The sequence below is a fragment of the Gastrolobium bilobum genome, unplaced genomic scaffold (genome assembly GCF_033153095.1).
Source record: "Gastrolobium bilobum isolate Gb01-03AN ecotype WA unplaced genomic scaffold, APGP_CSIRO_Gbil_v1 utg5255, whole genome shotgun sequence".
NCBI lineage: Eukaryota > Viridiplantae > Streptophyta > Magnoliopsida > Fabales > Fabaceae > Gastrolobium > Gastrolobium bilobum.
The window spans coordinates 264,402-288,201 of record NW_026898528.1 but is presented as its reverse complement, the minus strand read 5'-3'; the positions used below and the strand labels follow the sequence as shown (position 1 = coordinate 288,201).

The 23,800-nt window shown below is 33.5% G+C and overlaps 3 protein-coding genes across 3 annotated transcripts; 1 reads left to right on the top strand and 2 right to left on the bottom strand.

Moving 5' to 3' along the window:
• The first annotated feature begins 530 nt into the window (after positions 1-530).
• LOC133317136 (delta(8)-fatty-acid desaturase 1-like) lies at positions 531-2,336 on the top strand. The gene has a single exon (XM_061518963.1). It carries the CDS (start codon positions 531-533, stop codon positions 1,875-1,877), a length of 1,347 nt encoding a protein of 448 aa, XP_061374947.1. The 3' UTR covers positions 1,878-2,336.
• A 7,398-nt stretch (positions 2,337-9,734) lies between these two features.
• Positions 9,735-10,603, bottom strand: LOC133317166 (NDR1/HIN1-like protein 13). Its single transcript, XM_061519000.1, has one exon. It carries the CDS (start codon positions 10,601-10,603, stop codon positions 9,821-9,823), a length of 783 nt encoding a protein of 260 aa, XP_061374984.1. The 3' UTR covers positions 9,735-9,820.
• Positions 10,604-18,802: 8,199 nt separating this feature from the next.
• LOC133317067 (uncharacterized) lies at positions 18,803-21,878 on the bottom strand. The gene is made up of 7 exons (XM_061518867.1): positions 21,725-21,878; positions 21,550-21,649; positions 21,338-21,458; positions 20,991-21,112; positions 20,744-20,865; positions 19,045-19,204; positions 18,803-18,936 (listed from the first exon to the last, which is right to left on the bottom strand). Exons 1-7 carry the CDS (start codon positions 21,876-21,878, stop codon positions 18,909-18,911), a joined length of 807 nt encoding a protein of 268 aa, XP_061374851.1. The 3' UTR covers positions 18,803-18,908.
• Positions 21,879-23,800: the final 1,922 nt, after the last annotated feature.

Sequence of the window (23,800 nt, the reverse complement as noted above, 5' to 3'; positions counted from 1 at the left end):
TAGTATAGCGAATTACTGATGGCTTGACACGTGTCCTATTGCTGATTGTGCATTCTGACATTTTGACCACGTATTTTGTTACACAGTGTAATGAATTATGCCGTGTGGCATTCTGAAAAATTTTAATGTTGACGTGACAGTCTGATAAATAATTTGGTGAAGTGTGACAAAATGATCACTATTACGAAAAAAACGTTTCTTCCACCACCGAAGATAAAAATAAAAAATAAAAAACGTAATTTTGAGATTGCATCTCCAACGTCGATTACCAAACAACTTTTTTAGTTTTTTTTTTTTAAATTAAAAAACTGTTCTGTAGATAAGAAATCAAACAGATTCTCGTCACTCTCCCACTACCTCTCTCTCTCTCTCCTCCTTCACTCACTATTCTCATCTATCTATCCATAAAAATCTCATTCGCTACAAAACAAAAGGAACCCGTGAAGAAAGGAGTCAACTTGTTTGTTATACATTGATATATAGATCTATAACACTTGCTTGTGGCGCCTTCTTCACTGTGTTAGGTTATAATGGTGGAGGCAAGAAAGTACATTTCGTCGCAAGAACTGAGCAAACACAAGCACAGAGGAGATCTTTGGATCTCAATACACGGCAAGATCTACAATGTGTCTCAGTGGGCCAAACACAATCACCCTGGCGGTGAGCTTCCATTGCTGAACCTCGCTGGTCAAGATGTCACCGATGCTTTCCTTGCTTACCATCCCCTCACCGCATCCCAATACCTTCCCAACTTTTTCACCGGTTATTATCTCGAAGATTACTCTGTCTCCGATGTATCCAAAGATTATCGTGAACTCTTGTCCCACGTTACAACCATGGGTCTGTTTCAAAACAAGGGACACGGCGCGTTATTCACACTGTTGCTGATGGCAATTTTGTTTTGTGCCAGTGTTTATGGTGTTTTTGGTTCTAGCAGCCCATGGGTGCATTTGGGTTGCGGTGGTTTAATGGGGTTCTTCTGGATTCAAAGTGGGTGGATTGGACATGACTCTGGTCACTACCAGATTATGACCAACAGGTGTTTCAATCGCTTTGCTCAGATCCTCTCTGGGAATTGCCTTGCTGGGATTAGTATTGCGTGGTGGAAGTGGAACCACAATGCTCACCACATTGCTTGTAACAGTCTTGATTTTGATCCAGATCTTCAGCACATGCCCTTTTTTGTTGTATCTTCCAAATTTTTCAATTCCATTACTTCTTACTTCTATGATAGGAAGATGAACTTTGATTGTGTTTCTAGGTTCTTGGTTAGTTATCAGCATTGGACATTTTATCCTGTAATGTGCTTTGCTAGAATCAATTTATTTGCCCAATCTTTCAGCTTACTTTTGTCCAATAGAAAGGTACCCAATAGGGGCCAGGAGCTTTTGGGGCTGCTTGTGTTTTGGATTTGGTACCCTCTTCTGGTTTCCTGCTTACCCAATTGGGGAGAAAGAATATTGTTTGTCATTGCTAGTTTTGCTGTCACTGGGATACAGCATGTTCAGTTCTGTTTGAATCATTTCTCTTCTAGTGTTTATGTTGGACCACCAAGTGCTGGTGATTGGTGTGAGAAGCAGACTGGTGGGACGCTTGATGTAAAGTGCTCATCATGGATGGATTGGTTTCATGGTGGATTGCAATTTCAGGTGGAACATCATCTGTTTCCCAGGCTTCCCCGTGATCATCTTAGGAAAATCTCCCCTTTGGTTAAGGAGCTCTGCAAGAAACATAATTTGCCTTACAACTGTGTCTCATTCTGGAAAGCCAACGCATTAACAATTCATACACTCCGGAATGCAGCCTTGCAGGCTCGTGATCTTACCAATCCAATTCCCAAAAACTTGGTTTGGGAAGCTATTAATACTCACGGATGAATGGAACTCGAGTGAAGCTTCCTTAGATTTTGCTGTCATTTAAAGAGCATGATAAATTCCTTTGTTTCAGAGGGAAAATAATATATTTCCACATTGCTTGGAGGCTTCAATTACTCATCACCTGAGCTGCATGGTGGTAGAATCAGCCATTCTCCTTTATCAAAATAGGTGAGAAACTAATGATATCGTTTATCTGCAGGCTAATATGAGGGCTCAGCTCTTATGCTAGACAGTGGAATGCGAGTACCATGTTGATTATTTATTGTCTGCTTTAATAGTTTAATTTCATTATGATGCCATGAGTCTCTCTGCGTAGCCCTTTGTGTTATGTCTGGGAATTCATTGTCATTTAGAGCAAGGAGCGGAACATTTGTCGGATTCAAATTTGCTGAATGATCCTCTATTTGCCATTGCCTGCTTCTTGTTCCTATCAATTTGGTTGAACTCTTTGTAATTGTTATAAGCACATGTTGCACAACTTGTTCCATGTATTGCATGACTAAGCTTGTAATTTATGAATTGATCTTTGCACTTGCTGTGGGAAGTGAGAAATTGAAATTTGAAACTACCCCTATATCTTTTGTCATACAAATTATATATGCAGGGAAGTTACAATTTTTCAATCGCCAACTAGATTCAATTTTGAAGAATCGGATATTATAGATTCTGTGTGTTAGTGAACGTAATAAGACAGAGGTAAATGCTTGAAAAAATGGAGAGTCATCTTGTTTCTAGATGGATAATGAAACAATATTAATCATTGAAATTAGAACTTAATTTTTTAGGGAAGCAAATATGATCTTCATTTTTGTCTTTTAGCAAATAGTGTGGTACCCCAAGCTGAATGATGCAGAATAGTTTCTCCATTACCGTTATATCCTTCATATTTTCTCCAACTCAGCATCATACGCTAATCTCCGTTAAACCTTAGGTTAGTTGCATAAAGAGTGGCATCAAGATTTCCTTCAGTTTTCTCCTCGGTTCCCCTGCATTTGAATCGCACCCCACTTTTGTTCTTGCTTCCTGCAATGATTTGTTCCTATGCACGAATCGTGCACTCGCTCATGGCCGTTACCGGGCTTGCAAACACTGGATCTAGCTACCTCAGTCTCTGCAAGTCATGATAACAATTAACAAACAAGGGTTGGGTTAGCAACTGATGAAAATAATCAAACTAACCGAGCTTAAGAATTTGCTCAAAACATTTTACAATTTTTTGGGGTCTAAACAGTACATTTTGAGAGAACATCATGTTAATGTGTGTGTGTTTTTTTTTGGGTACATATATGTTAATGTGTTTTAGTTATGTTTTGGAAGGGCTAATAGTGATTTTGGATTGTTGGATCCTGAAACAAAAATAAGTATACAATATTTTTGGGTATTGTAAAAAAAGACAGGATATACTTACCATTACCACCTTTACAACCAATTTAATAACCATTGATTTTTGTGAATGTAATGGTTATAATTTATTGAGTTTATTAAAAATTAAAAATTAATTAATAAGTGCGATCCAATAATTCTTAATAAATTATAACCATTAGATTAACAGAAATCAACGGTGATTAAATTGGTTGTAAGGATGGTAAATTTTTGTAATGGTAAGTATATCCTCCCCTTTTAAAATAAAATAAAATAAGTATTAAATTATAAGGAAATTATGTAAAATAAACCATATTTGCAATAAAATTATTTATCTGAAGTATAGAGTTTATTTTAATAAATTTTGTTATTTTATGTTACACTTTATGATTTTGCCTATTTCGTTATACAGCGTATGTTGCATTCTGTTTCTTTCTGTCTATTCCTTCTTCTAATGTAGAAATACTTGTGTAGACTTTATTTATACAATTAAAGGTAAACAAAACCAAATAGTAATAAGTATATTTACATAAACCAATCAATAATTAGTACATTATCACATCATAAAAAGATTTATGTGGTTTTTGTTTATAAAGTGATAATATATTTGTTATTGATTGATTTAGTTCACCCAACTTGTATAGAGAAGTTCTACACACATATTTCCCCTTCTCTTAGAAGTTTCATAGCACCAAAAAAACATGACTAATTCAGTTCATTTCAAAATCATTCATTTTAATAATTAAATTTTGAAAAACGAAATTTTGAATTCAATTATCAAAATTTTAACTGAAGGAGAAGAGCAAAACAATTACTTGACAACTGAAACCAACCAGTATTATAATTGGATATTATTAATCTCATGTTAAAGGAGATAAGTTATGTCATATTATAGAGATAAATATGTGGATCTCACTGTTTGTAAAAAAAAAAGCTCAAAGGACTCATCTTTTTATTTGTATATGAGAGGAAAATTGTCCCATTTAACATAAAAAAATATTTTTCCATTGTAATTAGGGTATTGTTTGTATCCGGTTGCAGAAAAAAGCAATATCTTCCTGCTGATATATTGATTGTCGTGATTTTTTATTTTGCTTTTTTAAATTTTTTAGCTAGTGGGACCCACAAAATCTTATTAGTGCAGGAATGGATTTCATGTTTCCTGTAACATAACATGTATAATTCCCTTGTAATTATGCCCTTTTTCGTTTGTTTTTGTCTTTCGAAATAGGAAAGCATACCTAGCATAGATTTGTTGTGTACACGCGAATTTTGTGAATTGAATAACTCAAAATTGTTAAAAAATACAATTTTATATTTCTTAAAAGGTGTGGATTTCATCCTCTTTGCGCTCTTGCATTGCAGTTGGCCTCCTATTAAGTCAATTGAAGCCAAGGTCAGGTCCGTGACTTGATATTACTCTTCAATTTTGTAGTCTCCTTTAAGATTTGGGTTCAAGAATAAATGGATTTTGAGGTCTTTTCGTTTTCTACAATGTCTATATACAAATTTTATAACCCTATATGTATAAAGTTAACCAAAGTTTTCACAACTGAACCGGTCTTTGAACTCGTAGAGAGAAAAGTTTAGGCTTTTTAGGGCCTGTTTGGAAAGAAGATGGGATAGAATAACTTATCGTATCCTACTTTTATCTCTTGTTTGGTGGGTCTATAGGATATGATTATCTTATCCTATTGTCTCATTTTATCCTATTCAATACATGATTTCTTATCCAATGGGGGGAGCTGGGTTAGGATTCAACAGGAGAATACGAATATTGGATATTCAATATCTCTTCACGCTATCCAATATATCTCCATGCTACCCAATATATTTGTATTTATTGCATTATATTTTTTCTTTCTTTCTTTTTTCTCCTTCTACATAATCTTATCATATTGCTAATCAGGTGCTCATCAAACACAAGATATGATATAGGCTTATCAACCCCATATCATATCCTACCTTTATCAGCCTCATATCGTATCCTACACTTATCATATCATGTCTACCAAACGAGCCCTTAAGGTTTAATATGGCTGATCATTAAACTTATTAGGAGATATGTTTAAAATTTTGAAAATTCATATATATATCTATATAATATGTTAAGTGTATAAATAATAATAATAATAATAATAAAAAATAAATCGTGCATAGAAACAGCTTAGAGAAATGGCAGTGAAAACAATTATATACATAGGGGATGGGTCATTTGATTATGATATACAAATATATTTTTTTATGCATCGATGATTGTATCTATTTAGATACACGAAAATCGAAGGTTGAAATGAGAAATATATATTTTTTATTTTTATACCGAAGTCAAAATATCCTTTCTGATGTTATATGGGCGATATATATTATATGAGATAAATGTTTCTCAATGTTATAGGAGATAATTTTATCTTCTATACACACATAAAAGTGTGTGAGATCATGTAGAATCATGTGAATGTGAAGAGAATATAGAGATGTTGCAGACGATCTTCAACTGTATCCATCCGATTGCAAATCTTTTCAACCTTAGTATCAAGTCTTTTCAGAATAGTATTATGGGCTTGAGCATTTTCACTATCAACCTTAGTGTGTCAATCTTAGAAAACCTTATAGAGTGCTCATATGTCCCTGAAGATGCAAAGATTCTTGGAACAGTACCATCGTTGTTCAGTCCTTACAATATTTTCAAAAGACAGAGACTTGTGTTTAAAAGTATCACTGAGTTGATTTCCACCAAGAGACAAAGAATATGTTCAGTCTTCTAAGATGGATCAGTGTGAGCTATAAGCCACTTCTCAAGAACAGTATGTAGATCTGGAGATTCCTACTGAGTTAATCACTCGCTGGAGACAAGAAGGCTATACTGCACTTCATTTTGGTGCAATAAGACTAATCCTTTCACTCCATGGAAGGAAAGGTGTGTCAATTACAGCTCGTGTTGCTCTGCTAGACTCTAACTTCATCCATTATGAAAATGTTGTGATTGGAACTGTGCTGACAACTCTTCATGCGGGAAGTGATGAGGTGTATTTACTATGCTTCTTGTTATTATAATTTCCTTGCCTATAAAAGGAAACCTGGAAGTGCTTGTATGGCAGAACGAGTTTGCAAAAAATAAAAGCTTGTGTGTTTTCTCTATGAATTTCTAAAGAATTCTCTCTTCTCTCTGAAAACTTAGTATAATCTTCTTACTATAATTACTAATTTCTGGAAGAGAAAGTTAGTATAAAAAAAAAAAAAAGGCCTAGCCAATCACATCCCTAAAATCTCCTGAACGAATACTTGTTTCTTTGATCGTAAGCAAGATGCTCAATAATGCAAGTGAAACAAGTGCTAGCAATCATTTAATTATTTGACTGTGTAGTACCAAATCATTTGCATGAACCATTAGACAAAGCGTAAACAAGTTGTTGTTCTTTGCTCTCGGGTCGCAGTCATTAAAACGAAACGACCACTCTCCTTCCGATTTTCCCTTTCTTGTAATGCTCAAAGTGTCTGTGTCTGTGACCAAACTAAAAACACGAAGCACCGCAAAGACATAAATTTGTTATTTGGGAGCCCACGGCTTCCCTCAATAATAATCAGAATTATAAAGAATCAAGACAAAAGTTTCGTTTAGTGCGGAAATCGAGGTATTTTTTGTAAAAATTAAGATATTTTTGTAATTATAATATATTGCAGAGTTATATTAATATTTATCATTATAATATTTTAATCTTATAACCTCAAAACGACGTTGTTTTGAACTTACTGGAGATAACTTTGTCTCTAGTGACTGGAGAAATACTTTTCCAGACCCACCTATGAAGAAAGAAATTCTACTAAAAAGAAAGTGGGAGCGGTGAGAATCGAACCCAACTCTGATACCATGTAAAGAATTAATTCAACTTAAAAATTTAAGTTGTTGAATAAGACTATATTAATGGTATTATATATCGAAGTATAACATCATGTCATTCTCAGGAGTGCTCTCTGTTGTGGCTTGAGAAACCATATCCACCACTTCTTCAAATAAATTCACTTGGTTGGATTAGTGCCATTGACAATTGCATTGGAAGTGAATTCAACGGAATATGGTATTCTTATTCCCCCAAATGACTACTTGTATTGTATGCAAGTAATAACACGAGGAAACCAAGACAAAAAGTAAAAAAAAAAAAAAAAAAAATAGGGGGCACAAACTGAGAAAAAGAATTGGAAGATAGATCTAAACTGCCTTACCGACCAGATCGAGAACCCATAGTAACCACGTGCGCCCAAATTAAGACACCCAATCTCTATCATGCATTTCACTTGACGGTGATAAATGAGAAGTCACTTATACAGTTATAGATTCAGATGTTATTTTTAAAGACCCCCTTTTTTTTTTAGTACATCTAAAAGAGCTTGTTCTCTTCTTGCTTGTTTTATTTGCCTTGCCCATTTTTATTCTGTTTTATTAAATTGTTTATGATCACTCTAATATAATATCTAAGCAGCAAGTTGGCCCTTAGGATCTAATCCAATATCAGTGGTCAGTCTTCCCATGTGCCTTAGGAGGAAATTGGGATTTCCCCGGCAGAGATAGGTACCCATAGGAAAGGTAGAAAATAGAAAGCATTTAAAGATCCGTACAACACCAACTGGCATACATTTTTTGGGGATCTCTGCTTTGGGCCCCCATTCCCTCTTCTTGACAAATGAAACTCACTGTGGTTTATGGCTCAAAGGATTCTGTTCCGTCACTTCGATCATTCTCAAAGTCTCAACTACAACCAAAACTACACTTGCGTGAAGCAATCAATAACTAACTAAACCCAGTAATACTCCATATATTTGTTGTAATTTTGTTGCTAATTCAAGCTATAAAAAATGAAAAGGCTCTTTTTTTTTCTTTTTTTTTTTTTTGGGATTAGCAGTTAAGACTTAAGAGCACAGACAGAAAAATACAGTTCGATACAAATAGATGTGCGGGTGGCAATTGGTGGGACACGTTTCAGTCCAGAATTGAGAAAGATGGTACAGGCGCACAGCACCTGATTTAACGCAATTCGCATCAATTTTAGTATTCTGTATTGCTTGACAGTTGAAACTCCCAAATCTCTCTGTCCACTGATCTCCGTGAAGTCATTTCCCTCTTTTATTCTCTTATACATGGATTCTGTGTTTATTATTTTAGGAGAGAGATAGACACAGAAAATAAAAATTATGAGAGAGAAGGTGAGTGATTTATTTTAATTTAAGATTTAAATAAATTGTTTTATTCTGTGTCTATCTCTCTCTTAAAATGACATAACTTTATGTCATTTAAAATGACAAACACCAAATTCAAAAGGGGAAAAATATTTGTCATTTTAAATGACATAAGTTATGTCATTTTAGGAGAGAGAAAAACATAAAAAATAAAAATCATGGGAGAGAGAAAGTGAGTGATTTTTTTAATTTAAATTTTAAATAAAAAAAATTATTTTGTGTCTATCTCTCTTCTAAAATGACATAACTTTATGTCATTTAAAATAACAAACACTTTTCTTATATATATATATATATATATATATATATATATATATATATATATATATATATATACGGGGAAAGTTATACTTACAACCTATTTTCGTTTATAGCTTCTTACAATCATATCTTAACCTTTGATTTTCGTATTTTCGTTTATAGCTTCTTACAATCATATCTTAACCTTTGATTTTCGTCAATTAACGGTTAAGATTTTCGCAAATCAAATTTATTAATTAATTATTAATTCACAATAAATGACAGCCGTTGATTGACGGAAATCAACAGTTAAGATATGATTGTAAGAATTTGTAAATTATTTGAATTGTAAATATAACCTCTCCCTATATATATATATATATATATGATTAATTAATGTTTATTTAATTAAAAATAATTTATGTAAACTTAATCAGGAGATTAATAGTTAAATCAAAAGTGTTAATAAATTTACAAGATAGAATAAAGAAAATACAAATTACTTATTAGTAAATGAACAAGCAAAACAAAATACGTTACCCTCGTTTCCATTTTCTTTGTTCCGTAATTCTTTGCAATGTGCATTATTCCAATTTATTCAAAGCAATGTACAGAATCACATTCGATCATGTTTCATAGATCAGGGCATTAATTAAACAGAGATCTATTAAAGATAACAAAGACAGAGGGGAGTGGTTAGATTTCAAAACTCAGATATAATTTCCAGTTGCATTACTAACTATAAAAACGTTGAAACAAATTACAGCAAGTAACTACAACGACAAAATAAAATAAAATAACAACTAAATTTAGGGCTTCCTTGCCCTAACTCTCATATCACAACCTCAAAAAAAAAAAAAAAAAAATTCTTTTGTTTTACAAATTTCACCCTGTCAATACAATTGGCAAGGACACTCGTTCACATTTCATGATAATCATAATCAATCCATTCCTCCTCTAAAAAAAGGGTCCAAAGGCAATGATAAAAAGAAAAAGAATGAAATTTAAAAATAATAAGAGAGAAGGGATCTTTGATGATTGGATTGATTATTGATATTGATAATAATGAATAATTGGCAATAATAATCAATCAAAGATTTAAAAAACTAAAATGAGAACTTCCAGATCTTGATTCGAAGATCGACCTTACACTCAGAGTTGATGACGGAAGCCACCGACGGAGACTTGCCGGCGGGCACAGTCCCTTTGATTCCGTCACACGTCACTCTAATCCCAACCTGCTTGCTCTTCAGCCACTCCATCTTCATCTTCACCTTCGTGTCCATCTGAATCTCCACCGGGAACCCATTCTTCTTCTTCAGACCCGATCTCAGGCTAGTCAACGAGTCAGTGTCCAGATCTTGGGAACCCGACAAGATCGCTCGGAGGCTCGTCTGGTTGTTCTTGTCGGAGGTGAACGCCGTCAGGGAACCGTTTCCGATTTGGACGGAGTCGGAGAAGGCGGTGACGGTGAATGGGTCGTAAAAGAAGACGAGGTGGTTGTTGGGGTTCTTGGCGATGAGGGTGAGGTTGAAGAGGGTAGTGAGGTGGGAAGGTGAGTCGCTCGAGGTGGTGAGGTTCATCTTTGCAATGCGGAGGTTGGTGATGGAGAATTCCGGTCGGTGAGGGCGATAGAGGACATAGATTGCGGCGCCGGCAATGGCGGCGAGGAGAGCGACGGCGAGGACGGTGAGGATGGTCCAGAAGCAGCAGCAGCAGCAGAGGTTACGGTGGGAGCGTTGGCGGCGGTTATAGTGGGATTGAGGCCGGTAAACTTGGCGGTTTGGGTTGTAAAGCTGGGATTTCACTGGACCGGGATTGCCGTTAGTGGCAGCGGCGGCGCCGTTAATTGCGCCGTTTCCGTTGGGTTTAGAAGACGGCTCGGTCATTTTGAGAAAAAAAATAAAAAAAATATATAAATGTGAGTCGAATCAGAAGTGAGGTGTGAAGAGAGTAAAGAGATGAGAAGGAGGAGTTGAGAAAAGAAGTAGTTTTGTAGAGGAAGAAAAATAAAAAGTGAGGAATGAGAGAGAAGAGATAGGTACCCAGAGCCAAAAGTGGATGTTTCCACCTCACCAAAATTGGAATCTTATTTTCCGTAGCAGGAAGTAGGGCTTTTTTTTTATTTTCATTTTTTTTTTTGGGTACATGGATCTTTTTTCTTTTGAATTTCTATAAATTTCTTTTTGCTTACAATCAAATCTTACTCTAGATTTCTATCAATTTAATATGTGTAAAATTAAAGAAAATCAATGATTAAAATTTATAAAAATTAATGATTAAAATTTGATTATAAAAGATTGTAAGCGAAAAAAGATTGTAAAATGTAAATATAACATTCCTCTTAGATTATTTATTGGAATTTGTGTTTCTCATATTATTTGAGATAATCATACCTATTACACACATATAAAAATAAGTGGAGTCATATGAAAAGAAAAGAAATAAAAAAATGTAAGTTCCATATAATTTTATATATATACAAAATAAAATTATTTCCTATATTTTAAAAAATATAAATCTCTTATTTATTATTATAAAACTTGAGTGCCAAGTTAAAGTTTTGTTGTTGTGTCTATACTAGTTAAAATTTTGATTTAAATCTACCCAAAAAAATTTGATTTATTACACTTTTATGATTTTTTTTTCATTAAAATAATTTATCAACATTTCAAACGTTTGTATATTTTTATGATTTTTTTACGTTATGTAAATTTTAATTATAGGTGCCTAGTGATTTTGCTTATCTTACACGCGTGTCGCTTGCTGCTTTTCTATTTCCTTCCATTCCACTGGTTCTGTTAGCTTCGGAACATGTGATTGAGTGAACTCCCCGTAACACTGGGTCCACTCATTTTCCATCTATTTTTCCAAGGATTCACGCACTTTTGTTAGTTAATGACAAATAGAGACACAAATATATGAGTGAAGTATTTTTGTCCGTAGTTTTTTCTTGTCTCTTTTTTTCTGTAGGTTTTCCAACAACAACAAAATATTTTTGTCGTCAATAAAAATTATTGGATTCATTTTAATTTCTTAAAAAAAATTCACTTGTGATTTCTCTAAAATTTAAAAAAATTACTTAGTCAAAATTATGGTCCCTCTGAAATTTAAATAAGACTCACGTTAATCTCTCAAAAGGATTAACATAAATCTATTTTGAATTTCATAGAAACTGGATCACAAGTCAACTTTTTTCTTTTCAAAAAATTAAATAGCCTCCATGATATTTGTTGAGGACTCAAAAGATACTTCGTGCCAAGCAATGTTGTTAAAATTGAGATCTTAAGTAAAATAGAAAGGAAATTAAAAAAATCGTAAAACATAAAATTGTAATGTAAAAAAATCGTAAAAATGAAAAAGCGTTTGAAATATTAGTAAAATCATTTTAATAAAAAAATCATAAAAACATAAAATCGTAGTGATAAATCAAGATTTTAACAACAATGGTGCCAAGAGACAGTCTGAGGTAGACAATCTTTATGGGACATGTTTTATTAAATGGAATAAAGATATAATAGAAATTAGCTTTTGGAGAGATATAGCTCCATCCTTGAAAATCGGTATAGTTCAAAACAAAGAACTGTCGAGGATTCAAATCTTTCTCTCTCTTTTTACTCGACGAATGTATTTTTTATTTTTTTATGGATTTTGGTTGGCTTAGTTTTTTCGGGTTCGGCTAAACAGGGATATGTATAGCCGAGCCCATACAATTACAAGTCCGATTAGATCTTATGGCCATACGCCCATACGTTTTTTCCCATATTTTATTTTTAATGAAGTTTTTCTTTTTTAAGTGTAAGACTATAATTATCATTTATGGCACTAGGATAGTTCTTCTTCGTAAATATTTTCTAGTGGCTCAAACACTTGATATCATAGATATCCATCTAACTTTTTGTCATGCTCTAATTAATGACAAAGGCCCTGCGAGTTTGGTTTAAAAGCTTAGACAATCAATGGCTGGTAAGACAAATGCTCTATCTAATTGATATATGACAACGTGAAAGCTGTATGGCAAGATTTAAATTTATTACCTAATGTAAATTATTAAGTCTTTCACCGCAAGTTCACTACTAATAAATCCAATCTGTGATACTTTGATCATTTAAACTGTAACACAAAGAAATATAGATTTCCCATTGCTCAAAATCAATGGTAGCTTATAGTAATGGCAAAATAATTCAGACGCAATAATCATTCTGAATTGTTATCACAAAATCAGGCCAAAGAAGTAGAAACTATTCTAACGCAGTGCAATAATGGGCTAAAAAACCATTATTATTATTATTATTATTATTATTATTATTATTATTATTTATTTTTCACACAAAAAAAATCATTATTATGATCCTAATAACATGCACGTCATCAAAATACTGAAGTTTTTTTTCTTAATATGATACCTATAGGGCTAAATTTACTAAAAGAATCAATTTAAATAATTTAATAGAAACAATATTATTGAATTTGGCCACATTATTGATTCAGTCAATCTTACACCCAATAATTTTAATTATTGATACACTTTTATTTAATCGCTCACATATATAATAAATTATAATTATTAGATATTGATCGGTCCAAAAGGAATAAAGTCTAACCACACACAATTGAGCATGGTCTAAGTGTGATTGAAGGATGATTATGATGAGATATGCTGTTCTGCTATACAGAATAATGGTACTGATGTTAAAGAACTTTGCTTGTCTGGGATAAATGAGAGTGGGTACCTGCAAGCACTCCAACGCTCAAGTTAGTATTTAAGTAATGAGTTTAAGTAAACTGGAGAAAGATGCTCATACATGGGCTTCGAACCTCTTTTTTATAGCAATGGGATGACATGTTTGTTGGCTTGTCATGACGCCTTAGTATGACGACATGCATTTTTATTGGTGGATTAAACCGACTTTTGCTAACCTATCCCATTCACGGGATGCCTGTTGATAGGCTCATGTAAATTTTGTGTCTGTCCCTTAATTATTGGTTATTAATGAGGCATATGAACTATGTGTTATTGTCAGTCTAACTATGCATTCCATTTTCAGATTGCGCGTAAATATGAAATGCGTGTTTCCTTACCGATTAAGTCTATATCTTTAAGCCTTTGAGCTTGTCAATTGTATTGGACCCTTCACTCCGTTAAATATGGATCCAAATCAAATATAAATAAAATCAACAATTAAAATTTACAATCTAATTTACTATAAAATTTTAACTAATATGTAACTCATGATAGATGCCCAAGCTATTATTTCCCGACACACAAGTTCAATTTGCATAAGGGAATAATCTTAAAACAGTTTGCATGAAATTCCACCAATTGGTTTAAAACATAAAATTGGTGTTTGTCTCGCACAATTCAACCATCAAAATGGGGTATATGTTTTCTCATATCATAGGAGAATGAATTCTTTTGTTGCTGACACACTAAAGAGTCAGGGCCAGTTAAAATATGTGTGGTCCACAACAAACATCTCCTTTCTTGTGTCAGCAAGAGAAGAAATTTTTTTTCTGTGACATGAAAAAAACATAACCCTTTCAGAATAATTTAGTTGGCTTGACAAATTAGCTGGTGATAATTTAGTTGGCTTGACAAATTAGCTGGTGATAATATTCTAGGTTGAATCAGTTCAGTACTGTTTCAATAACCCTAAATGGAAGTATTTAATATTGTTTTTAAATTATAAAATATTTTAATTAAAATTGAATATTTCTTCAACAAAGCCCATAAATACAAGCTAATACCTTTTGTATATGTCAATTATATTAGCTTATTATTAATTATAAATTCAACTCCTATATATAGCTTATTTTTCATTCATAAATTAATTTTGAATGAGACTTGTGATGCGACATATTTTAATTTTAAAACTGAGCGATATTTCTCTTTTTTAACTTTATTTACTAACAAGACATATTATTAACAATTAGCAACTTACCATGATCCTTAGTTCAAACTCCCAAGCTTGCCAACTTTTTATAGCTCTTGTTAATTGGTATCCATAAATCATCTTAATTATTTAAATTCATCATATATATATATATATATATATATATATATATATATATAGGAACGTGATCCTTTGACACTGGTGTCAAACTTCAAAATTTGACACTAAATTTTAACCGTTGATTTCTGTCAATTAACGATTATCATTTATTGGGAATCAAACTTATTAATTAATTATTAATTTTCAATAAACAATAATCGTTAATTAGAGGAAATCAACGGTTAAGATTTGGTGTCAAAAGATTTTATCTCATATATATAGAGAGGGGGGGGTAAAATCATATCTAAAGTTGTTGTACGTGCAGCAATGACAGATATATGGTTATGATTTATTATATTAGATGTTTTAACTTATATATATATATATATATATAATTTATCATTATTGTACATAAAACGTCTGCAAAAAAAATTGAACATATATATATATATATAAAATTCTTGAATTGGATAAAAATAAAAAGTCTTACAATAAATTTTAGTCATTAATTTGTTTATATCTAATGTATCATACATTTAATAAATTAAAATCATTATATACGAATAAAATCAAAAATCAAAAATGAAAATTAAAAATATAATTTATCCGATTGTAAAATGATCTTTAATTCTCTTCATATACATATGTGAGTGAGAGTGAGAGAGAGAGAGAGAGAGAGAGAGAAGAGGGATAGCGATGGAGACTAGAGAGAGTCTGTGTCGGATTGTAGAATCTTAGTCATTGCTGATTGACACTGTAACTGTAAGGATTAGTTTTGTAATCATTTTCGTCGTTGCAATTCCTTAACTCCAAAGTCAATAACTAGCTAAACTCATAAGTTTTATCTAGGGTTATGAATGGGTCAGGCTGGGTTGGGCTTTAGTCTTTCTAGCATAAGTCTACGTAAAAAATTATTCAGCCTATTTGGTCTATTGACTTACTAAAGGATTTATTTATAGGTCATACCTGTCCTATTTTTAAAAATTAGAGAACATTATTTGGCCTACAGGCCATGTAAGCCTCCCTAGTAAAATAATTTCAAAAATATTTTTAACAATTTTAAAATATTCACTTGACATTACAAGTCATTAACGTGTTCATAAATTGCTATATTTTTTTACAAGAGATATAAATTTCACTAGTGAGCATTCAAAATTTTACAATAGTAAAAGAAATAACTATAAAAATATACTGAGCAAAGCTCCATTCATGCGTGCACTAGTACTTCTCATAATTCATAAAAAATGACAAACAAGAAAGAGTCAACATAATACCTCAACTCTATAATGTATATCATATACCCAAAAATAAATATATTTTATATTATTTTATTTTAAAAAATTAAATAGGCCAGCCTACAAGGCTTTAGGCCAGGCTTGACAAATTTGACTTATGACCTACTTGTTAAAAAAAAAATTTTATAAGTCTAAATCTACTCAACTTTTCAACGTAGGTCGGACTGTAGTGGCCCGTTTAGGCCCTAGTTCTATCCCACTCCGCGTCCCATTTCTAACTTAAATCGTACCTCAATATTTTTCTTTTCATATTCTCCTCCTTAATATTTTTCTATTAATTATTATCCTATTATTTCAAACATGACAGGCTTTGCACAGAGTCACACAGAAAGGTGACAGAGTTTCCAAACTTACTGTTTCAGGGTAGACCGCCGACACCTGGATTTTCATTATTTGAAATTTGAAGAGCGATTTATTTTGTTTTCTTGGTGTAAGATTAGGGAGCCTAATTATACTAAGACTTTAACCAGAAAACACCATCTAAATTTAACATGAATAGGTACATAATTGTCTAAAATTTAAAATATGAAAATATATTATTGCATTTTTTAAGGTACGTTTAATATGACTGAGAAGTGCAAAACTTAAACTTCATGGGTGGAGTCAGGATTTAAAACTTGTTGTGCCAAACTATAAATTTGTATTTTGGGAATTAAATTAAATTTTGTAGGACTTTTAAAATATCTAAAATCCTCTTAAAAAATGTTGAGATTTGGGGTCATGGTTCCTCCTAACCTCCTTCCTTCCTCCTTATGAAGTTTCATATTTTAGGCATGGATTTATAACCTTTGAACTCTCGCACTAAATGAAAAAAAAAATTGTTAAAAGATTTAATTCACAATTGCTCCTATCCCATAATTATTCTTTTGTGATTAAACAAATTTTTTTTTTTTTGGAACATTGAGAAATTCAACACACAACCTATTACATAATCACACCCATACCCCTTACCACTACATTAACCCAAGTGACTTGATTTCAGAAATATTTTATCAAGCTTATCTATTCTTTGCTTTAAATCATCTTAGCTAGAATTAATATGACATATGTGATTAATTCTAACATTATTGAAAAATGAAAAACAACATTTTATGTATCAAAGTTACAATTTGGCACAGTGGTTTGGTGTTGCCACTAGACAGGGAATCCCATTTCCAATGAGCTGTATACCCGCTAAGAGCAGTTTGCTCTCATTTTTAGAGCAACACAACAACCATGCACCGGTTCACCGAGGTTTCGAGTTCAAAATATGGTATAATGGGTGAAGCTAGCTAGACTGGGTTTCGGTTTATGCCATTGAACTTGAAATGCATTAAAGTATGTACTCAAGATTTTTTTATACAATGATAACATTGAAGTTTGAACATAAAAACCTCATGGAGATTACTCAACTCATCACTAGTCCACTCCAGGTGACTTTGTACTTAATATTATTATGGGAAAACATTTTTTACTTTTAAAGGAAAAAAAATTTCTCCTACTAAAGACTCATCGTATAAGTGAGACCTACAAAATAGTGGAGAAAAAAAAAATCAAGGTAGGACCCACTTATACAATGAGACTTTAGTAGGAGAAAATTTTCTCCTTTAAAAAGAGAAAATGTTTTTCCTATTATTATAATAGCTTGATATTATTCCCTTTTAAATCAGATCTTTTATGATTACTCATCAAACAAAATCAAAGCAGTAACACAAATGATACCTTTTTTGGATGCGCGTTCTACTTTTTTGGGTGTGTGATATCCCTTTGATCGGAAGACACACCACGTTTTAGCTTCATGTCACAGAATCAACCATGATGACAAAGCAACTTGTTTCTTTTTTTGAGGTGAGGAAGAGAAAAGGATATGTTCCTCGTACTAATCCTAAAGCAAAAATATTGGGTTCGCTAAGACAGGAGGAACCGAACAGTAATTTGACACCAAAACGTGTGGTACCAAAGAATGTCTCTGAGTACTAACTGTTAACTATTACTAACTTCAATCTTGTAGGCAGAACAGAAGCAACCCTCTTAAAAAAATTAAATATAAAAACAAATCAAACTATAAACTAGTACTATCAAACTGAACAAATTTGATCTTCCCTTACCATATTCATAGAGAGGGAAGGCCCCCCAAAAGAAAACGAAAGATCACCGAACGCAATACAAATAAAAATCATGCGTATGTGGTACAGCCACATGATTGTGAATATGTTAGGAGCCACAAAATAAGTAGACATGGAAGTTATTCAAAAGGACAAAGCAACAGCATGTGAAGGAAGCATATCTTTTTCAAGGACATGCCTAAAGTGCCAACACGTGACATAAACTTTGTTAATAAATCCTTGATGCCCGCTTGGATTTGTCCATAATAAATCCAGACAGCAAACAAAGAAGATCGCAATCTTAAGTCAATCACAAGTTCACAATATATTCTACTCTGCATGTTAGTTATTCTCACATCCAACAAAAACAAAATTCGAGAAAATATAAAATCAATAGAGACTAAATGCAAATTTTTGAATGCCTCACGTTGATCAATGAATATGCTGTGACAATTGTAACATTGTTGAGAAGGGGATCGATGACAGAGAAAAAACAATTCAAGTTAGAAAACTCTAGTTCCTGACATCAGGTCCTTTGTCATACATATCCTATATAATCTAAAATGCACGAGCTCATCCATATGAACGACCACCAGGCAAGTGCAGTTTGGTGTCAACAGAGATTCCTTTACATAAAGAAGATATAGGAATTTGACTCCACTATACAGCTAAACTTGTTAGTCTTACAAGTTACGGAAGAGAACTTCATCTAGTTTACCGACCATGGTTTCAATAATCGTTAGGCATTTTCACTCCTTCATTTTACTGGAATATCTCATGTATCCAGGATCAACTGAACAATCATTGACTCTCTCTGCCTCTTCATGGGCGATCTTTAAGATCAAGTAATCTGTCATCAAGGCACAAAATTATTAGAAGAAGAAATCACATCTCTTTAGGGGGGTGTACCAATTTCTACAAGCAATCAGTAGAGCCACAGGAGATTTTAATCAAATACCTTTGAAACTTAAGTTCCCTGTAGATGAGCATTACGCTCAGTAAAATTGGGATCAGTGCTAAGCACAAGTGTTCCAAAGAATGCCCACTGATAATGTAGTTATTTACATGGTACAGTTTCCTGTCAGTAACACCTTCAAATTTTGCCAGTAGATAAATCCCTGTGCCAAAAAAAATTCAGGCTTCAAAGCTCGCCCACAAAAATTTATACAATATGGTTATTTCTTGTATATCCTCGGTTCATAAGTTAACAGCTGCTTTATTTTCTTTAAAGTTCGCATAATTCATGGACAGCCCAACAGAAAGGAACAGAGCACTTTTTGAAGGCAAATGGGTTATAAGTGAAGAATCTCTCAGGATCAAAAAAGGGGTGGAGAATTGAAAATAAAAAATATACTTGAACTAGATGATGTGCAAGAGGCGGTGGGAGCTGTTCTTCAGACATTAAGATGCATGTCTTGAGTGGTGAACTTTGTCCAATGTAATCAAAACATGCCATTGCCTTTTATAATCAAAGATAACAGTGAGTACTGTGAAACTGGGAGCTTAATCAATAGGTAAAAGTAATATCTTTGTCCTTCAGAACTGATCATTGTTTGAGGGGGGAAATTAACTAATAAGCACAAATAAGTCCACACCTCAAAATCTATAAAAGTGGACAGAGTATTAATATGGAGTTGATAAGTCATGATAACCACCTCATGTAAGTATACACTTCAAATCAGAAACAAGATTCTAAATCAACACCACAATTTTTAAAAGCCAAAACACAATTGTCAATGAAGCTTCAATACTAATCATAGTTTCTTGAGTTGGAAGATCAACTATGAAGTACATATAAGTCCCAAACCTTAAAAACTATAAAAGTGGACAGAGCATTAATTTGGTATTGGCAAGTCTCGAAACCTACTTCATGTTAGGATACAAATCAAATCAGAAACTAGATTCTAAATCACAGCACAATTTTTAAAAGCCCAAACACAATTGTCAATGCAACTTCAATACTCTTCACTCCGTCACAACTTGTAGCATATTTTATAAGATTACTGTTTTTCTTCTTTTCACAATCAAGCAGAATATCTTAATACTTGAATTTTAATTTAATTCAAGGAGAAGACATCTTCCCTTACCCCAATCAAACAGTTCACGTGAAATCAAACCAGTTTATAAGTAATCACCAACAGTTCCCATTCAAATACAAAATCATTAAAAGGTATCCACTACTAACCATCAGAACTATAGCCGATGTGACTAAGAGGAGGAATGACAGCTTCCCTTCTTATATCAAACATTCTAAACTTTGTGTGATATCCAACCAAACTTGGTCAGCAGAGAATCTATCTCAAAAATCTGTCAATGGCGTAAGGGTTTACTTCTATTAAAGTCTTCTATTGCTGTAACTAACTTCACTAGAGCAACGAAGGCAGGTCCCAGGAGAGATTGCATTATAAACATATAAGCACTAAGTAAGCAACAGTTGCTAAAGAACGAATGCTCCACATACATTCGATTTTATAGATGTATCTAAGGCACTTTTTCCAGCATTGATCTCCCAAAAATGCTTGATACATTGATGTGATAAGTTAGAATTCATTAAATATTTGAAATAGAAGTAGGATTCCAAATCAAAAACAGAAACTGGCAGTCAAATTGAAACCTTGTTACACAAAATAAAAGAATTACATACGTTCAGAGCTTACCTGTCGATAAAAACCAATATCTTGAGTGAGTATATTTGGAGCGGTACACAGATGCTATAACTGGGATAGCTAGAGGCAGAATCAATTGGAACACCATGGATAACCGAATATCATTATAAATTCTGCAACCAACTAGCAGACAGCATTCAGCATAAACTTGGTTACAGTTACATCACCTTGACTTGATGAATAAGAATTCCAAGATAGAATAAGCATGAGATTGAAAATAAATAAAAAACAAACTAACCGTTCATAAACTACACAAAGAAGGGCAGCAACAATGAGTGCAAACATACAACACAACCCAATTCTCTGGCCGAGTCTCTCAGCAACCAAACTAGACAAAAGCGAGGAGAAGGCCACCATCATCTGCCATTGACAAAACCAGTTAGCTTCTTAATGAAAAAAGAGAGAGAGAATAAGCAGTGCTTCCACTTGATTGCAACTAGCAAGAAGAGTGTTAAGATGTGTTAGTTTAATCAGAAAGCCTTGCATCGCACACAGTCAATCATGCAGTTCGAAAATGTCTAATCAATTGGAGGATAGAAAAGGATAAGAATCACAGAATAAACATAGACGGCTTGTAACACTAACCGGTAAAGTGTCCCACAACACACGATGATCATCGGGTTTCAAATGGTAATAAGCAGAGCCAAAAGCCACCCCTGCTATTCCAGCGTAGAACAGCACCCAACCCCAGACCTCTCCTTGAGAACTACAACAAACAAACAATGCCAGTTAACAGTTCAAAACACCTCGTGTTAGGAATTCGTCAATTTCGTTAGAATGATCACAGGAATCAAAACCTTATGTTGAAGAAACCTCCTTCAAGAGCGAGAACAAAACCCAGAACACCCACAACTAAAAATGGTAAATTTGTCATCACATTCAGCGTATTGGGTACACCTGTGTAAGCCAAAATCATTAAAAGATCGATCGAGCAACTAAAATTATAATTTCGTAGAGAACGTGCGTGGTTACCGAAAAGATTGCGCATGTCAACAAATTGATGGTGTTTGGGAGAACGAGGGATTCTGGGAGTGAACAAGAGGAAGCACATACAGCAGAGTAATGCTGCTCCCAATATACGACTTCTCTTCCATCTTCTGCATTGTTGATTCGCCACCCAACCCATCACTCTCCTCTTTCACACTCACTTTGCGTTTTACTGCTCTCTTTTTTTCAAAAAAAATAAAAAGAAGAAGCTTTAAATGTTTGGAAAAAGTGTCCCTTTCTGTCTCGACACCGAACACACAACAGCGTCCCTCCACGAAAATGAAATTTGTCGTTGAGAGGTTTTGGGTTTGGTTTTGATTTTGATTTGACTTCCCAGTTACTTCGGATACAAATAAAAGAAAGTTGCTTTTCTTGTTTCGTTTGGTCGTGTTGGATGGACCCATTATCAAGAGTTTTGATTTAGTTAGGCCCCACGTGAGCCTCGTCGATGAAATCAACGTTGTATAACGTAACAGTTATGCCTTTCTTAATTTCTTTTCTGCGTAGCGACAGAGGTGACGTGTCAACGAATCCAGCCGAGTCATTCGTTAATGGAGCGGAGCCCATTTTATAAACCAAATGAACTGAATCTAAGATTCAAATTGCAGTTCATTATTTTTCAGTTACAATAATAGCCCTCGGCTCACTCAGCAAACAAAGAAATGGCCCTCACATTTTGGTTCACGACACGAGGCTACTCCTAATAATTTTAGTTGTTATTGTAAACTACCAAAAAATAAAATCCTAATCGAAAATACATTTTTTTACATGAAATAAATAACTAAGCTGTATTTGTAGCCTTTATTAATTCTTTTATGTAATGAGTAAATCATATGATGATTTTCTTGTAATCTAATGGTTTGTTTGACGGAATAAGTATTTAATGATAAATTTATTTCGTATTTCAACCAAATTATCAGGTAACTTAGATGTAAATCATGTAATATAAAATAGTAATAATAAAAAATAAATATTAGTTATATTAATTTTTTAAGTTAAAAATTATCAGCTGTCTATTTATTTATTTTTATTTTAGATGGATTAGACATCAGTGTCTCACCAGGATCAGGGTAGACCTCTCAACCTCTTTGAAAATTTCTGAAAAGAATTATAGATCACCCACCAACAAGGTCCTTATATCAGTGAGCAAGATTCGAACTCACATTTTTATAAAGTACGAGTCAAATCTTTAACCAATTGTATCCGCTGTTATTAACGTCAGCCGCCTATTTAACATTATTCACACACTGAATATTGCATTATTTGGGGCCAGCATGACTATAGTAAAAAAGTCACAACGGATTAAGATATGTAATTGTACCGTTGCGAACTATAAGCCGACTATGTTCCCGTTTGGGATAGAGTCACTATATGGGTTATACCTCTAGCACAGGTAAAGACCAAGCTAGGTGATATAGTCCCAAGTATGAAGCTAATAGATAACAATGGAGATTGGGTATGTGTGTGTATGACTCAAAGAAAATGGGCAGAATAACGATACATAAGATGTCTTCCCTCTGTATTCAGAGAGGTATTTATAGGTGAAGGTCATGTTGGTCTTCTGTGGGTTGGTGAGAAGAGGGTCAACTCTTCTTGGGTTTCGCCAAAGGTGACAGACGCTGCTAAGGATGGCAGACACTGCTAAGGGCGGCAGGTGCTACTGTGGTTGCAGCGATGCACTCTCTGTGACTTGCGGTGTCAGCATGTGACAAAGGGGCAATTACCTCTTATGGCATCTGAGGAGGTCTCATTGGGAGTTATAATCCCAAGATGAGACATTTTGGTGTCTCACCTAAGGAGCACCATCGTATTGGGGGTTGTTGATGAACCCTTAGTTCATCAGGTTTTTGAGCACGAATTAGTATAAATTTGTGTGATTAAATGGATGAAAAAGAGGTTAATGTCCTAGAAAGTCCTAAATACAAGTTCTGGAAGTTGTATTGAAAATTTACATTGTTCTTATAGGGAATTGAAGCTCAAAGAAGCAAAAGAGAGAAGGAAGAAGATTCTGAAAATTGGAAAATTCTAAGTGTTGGGCGCTAAAACGCCCAAAACTGAGCG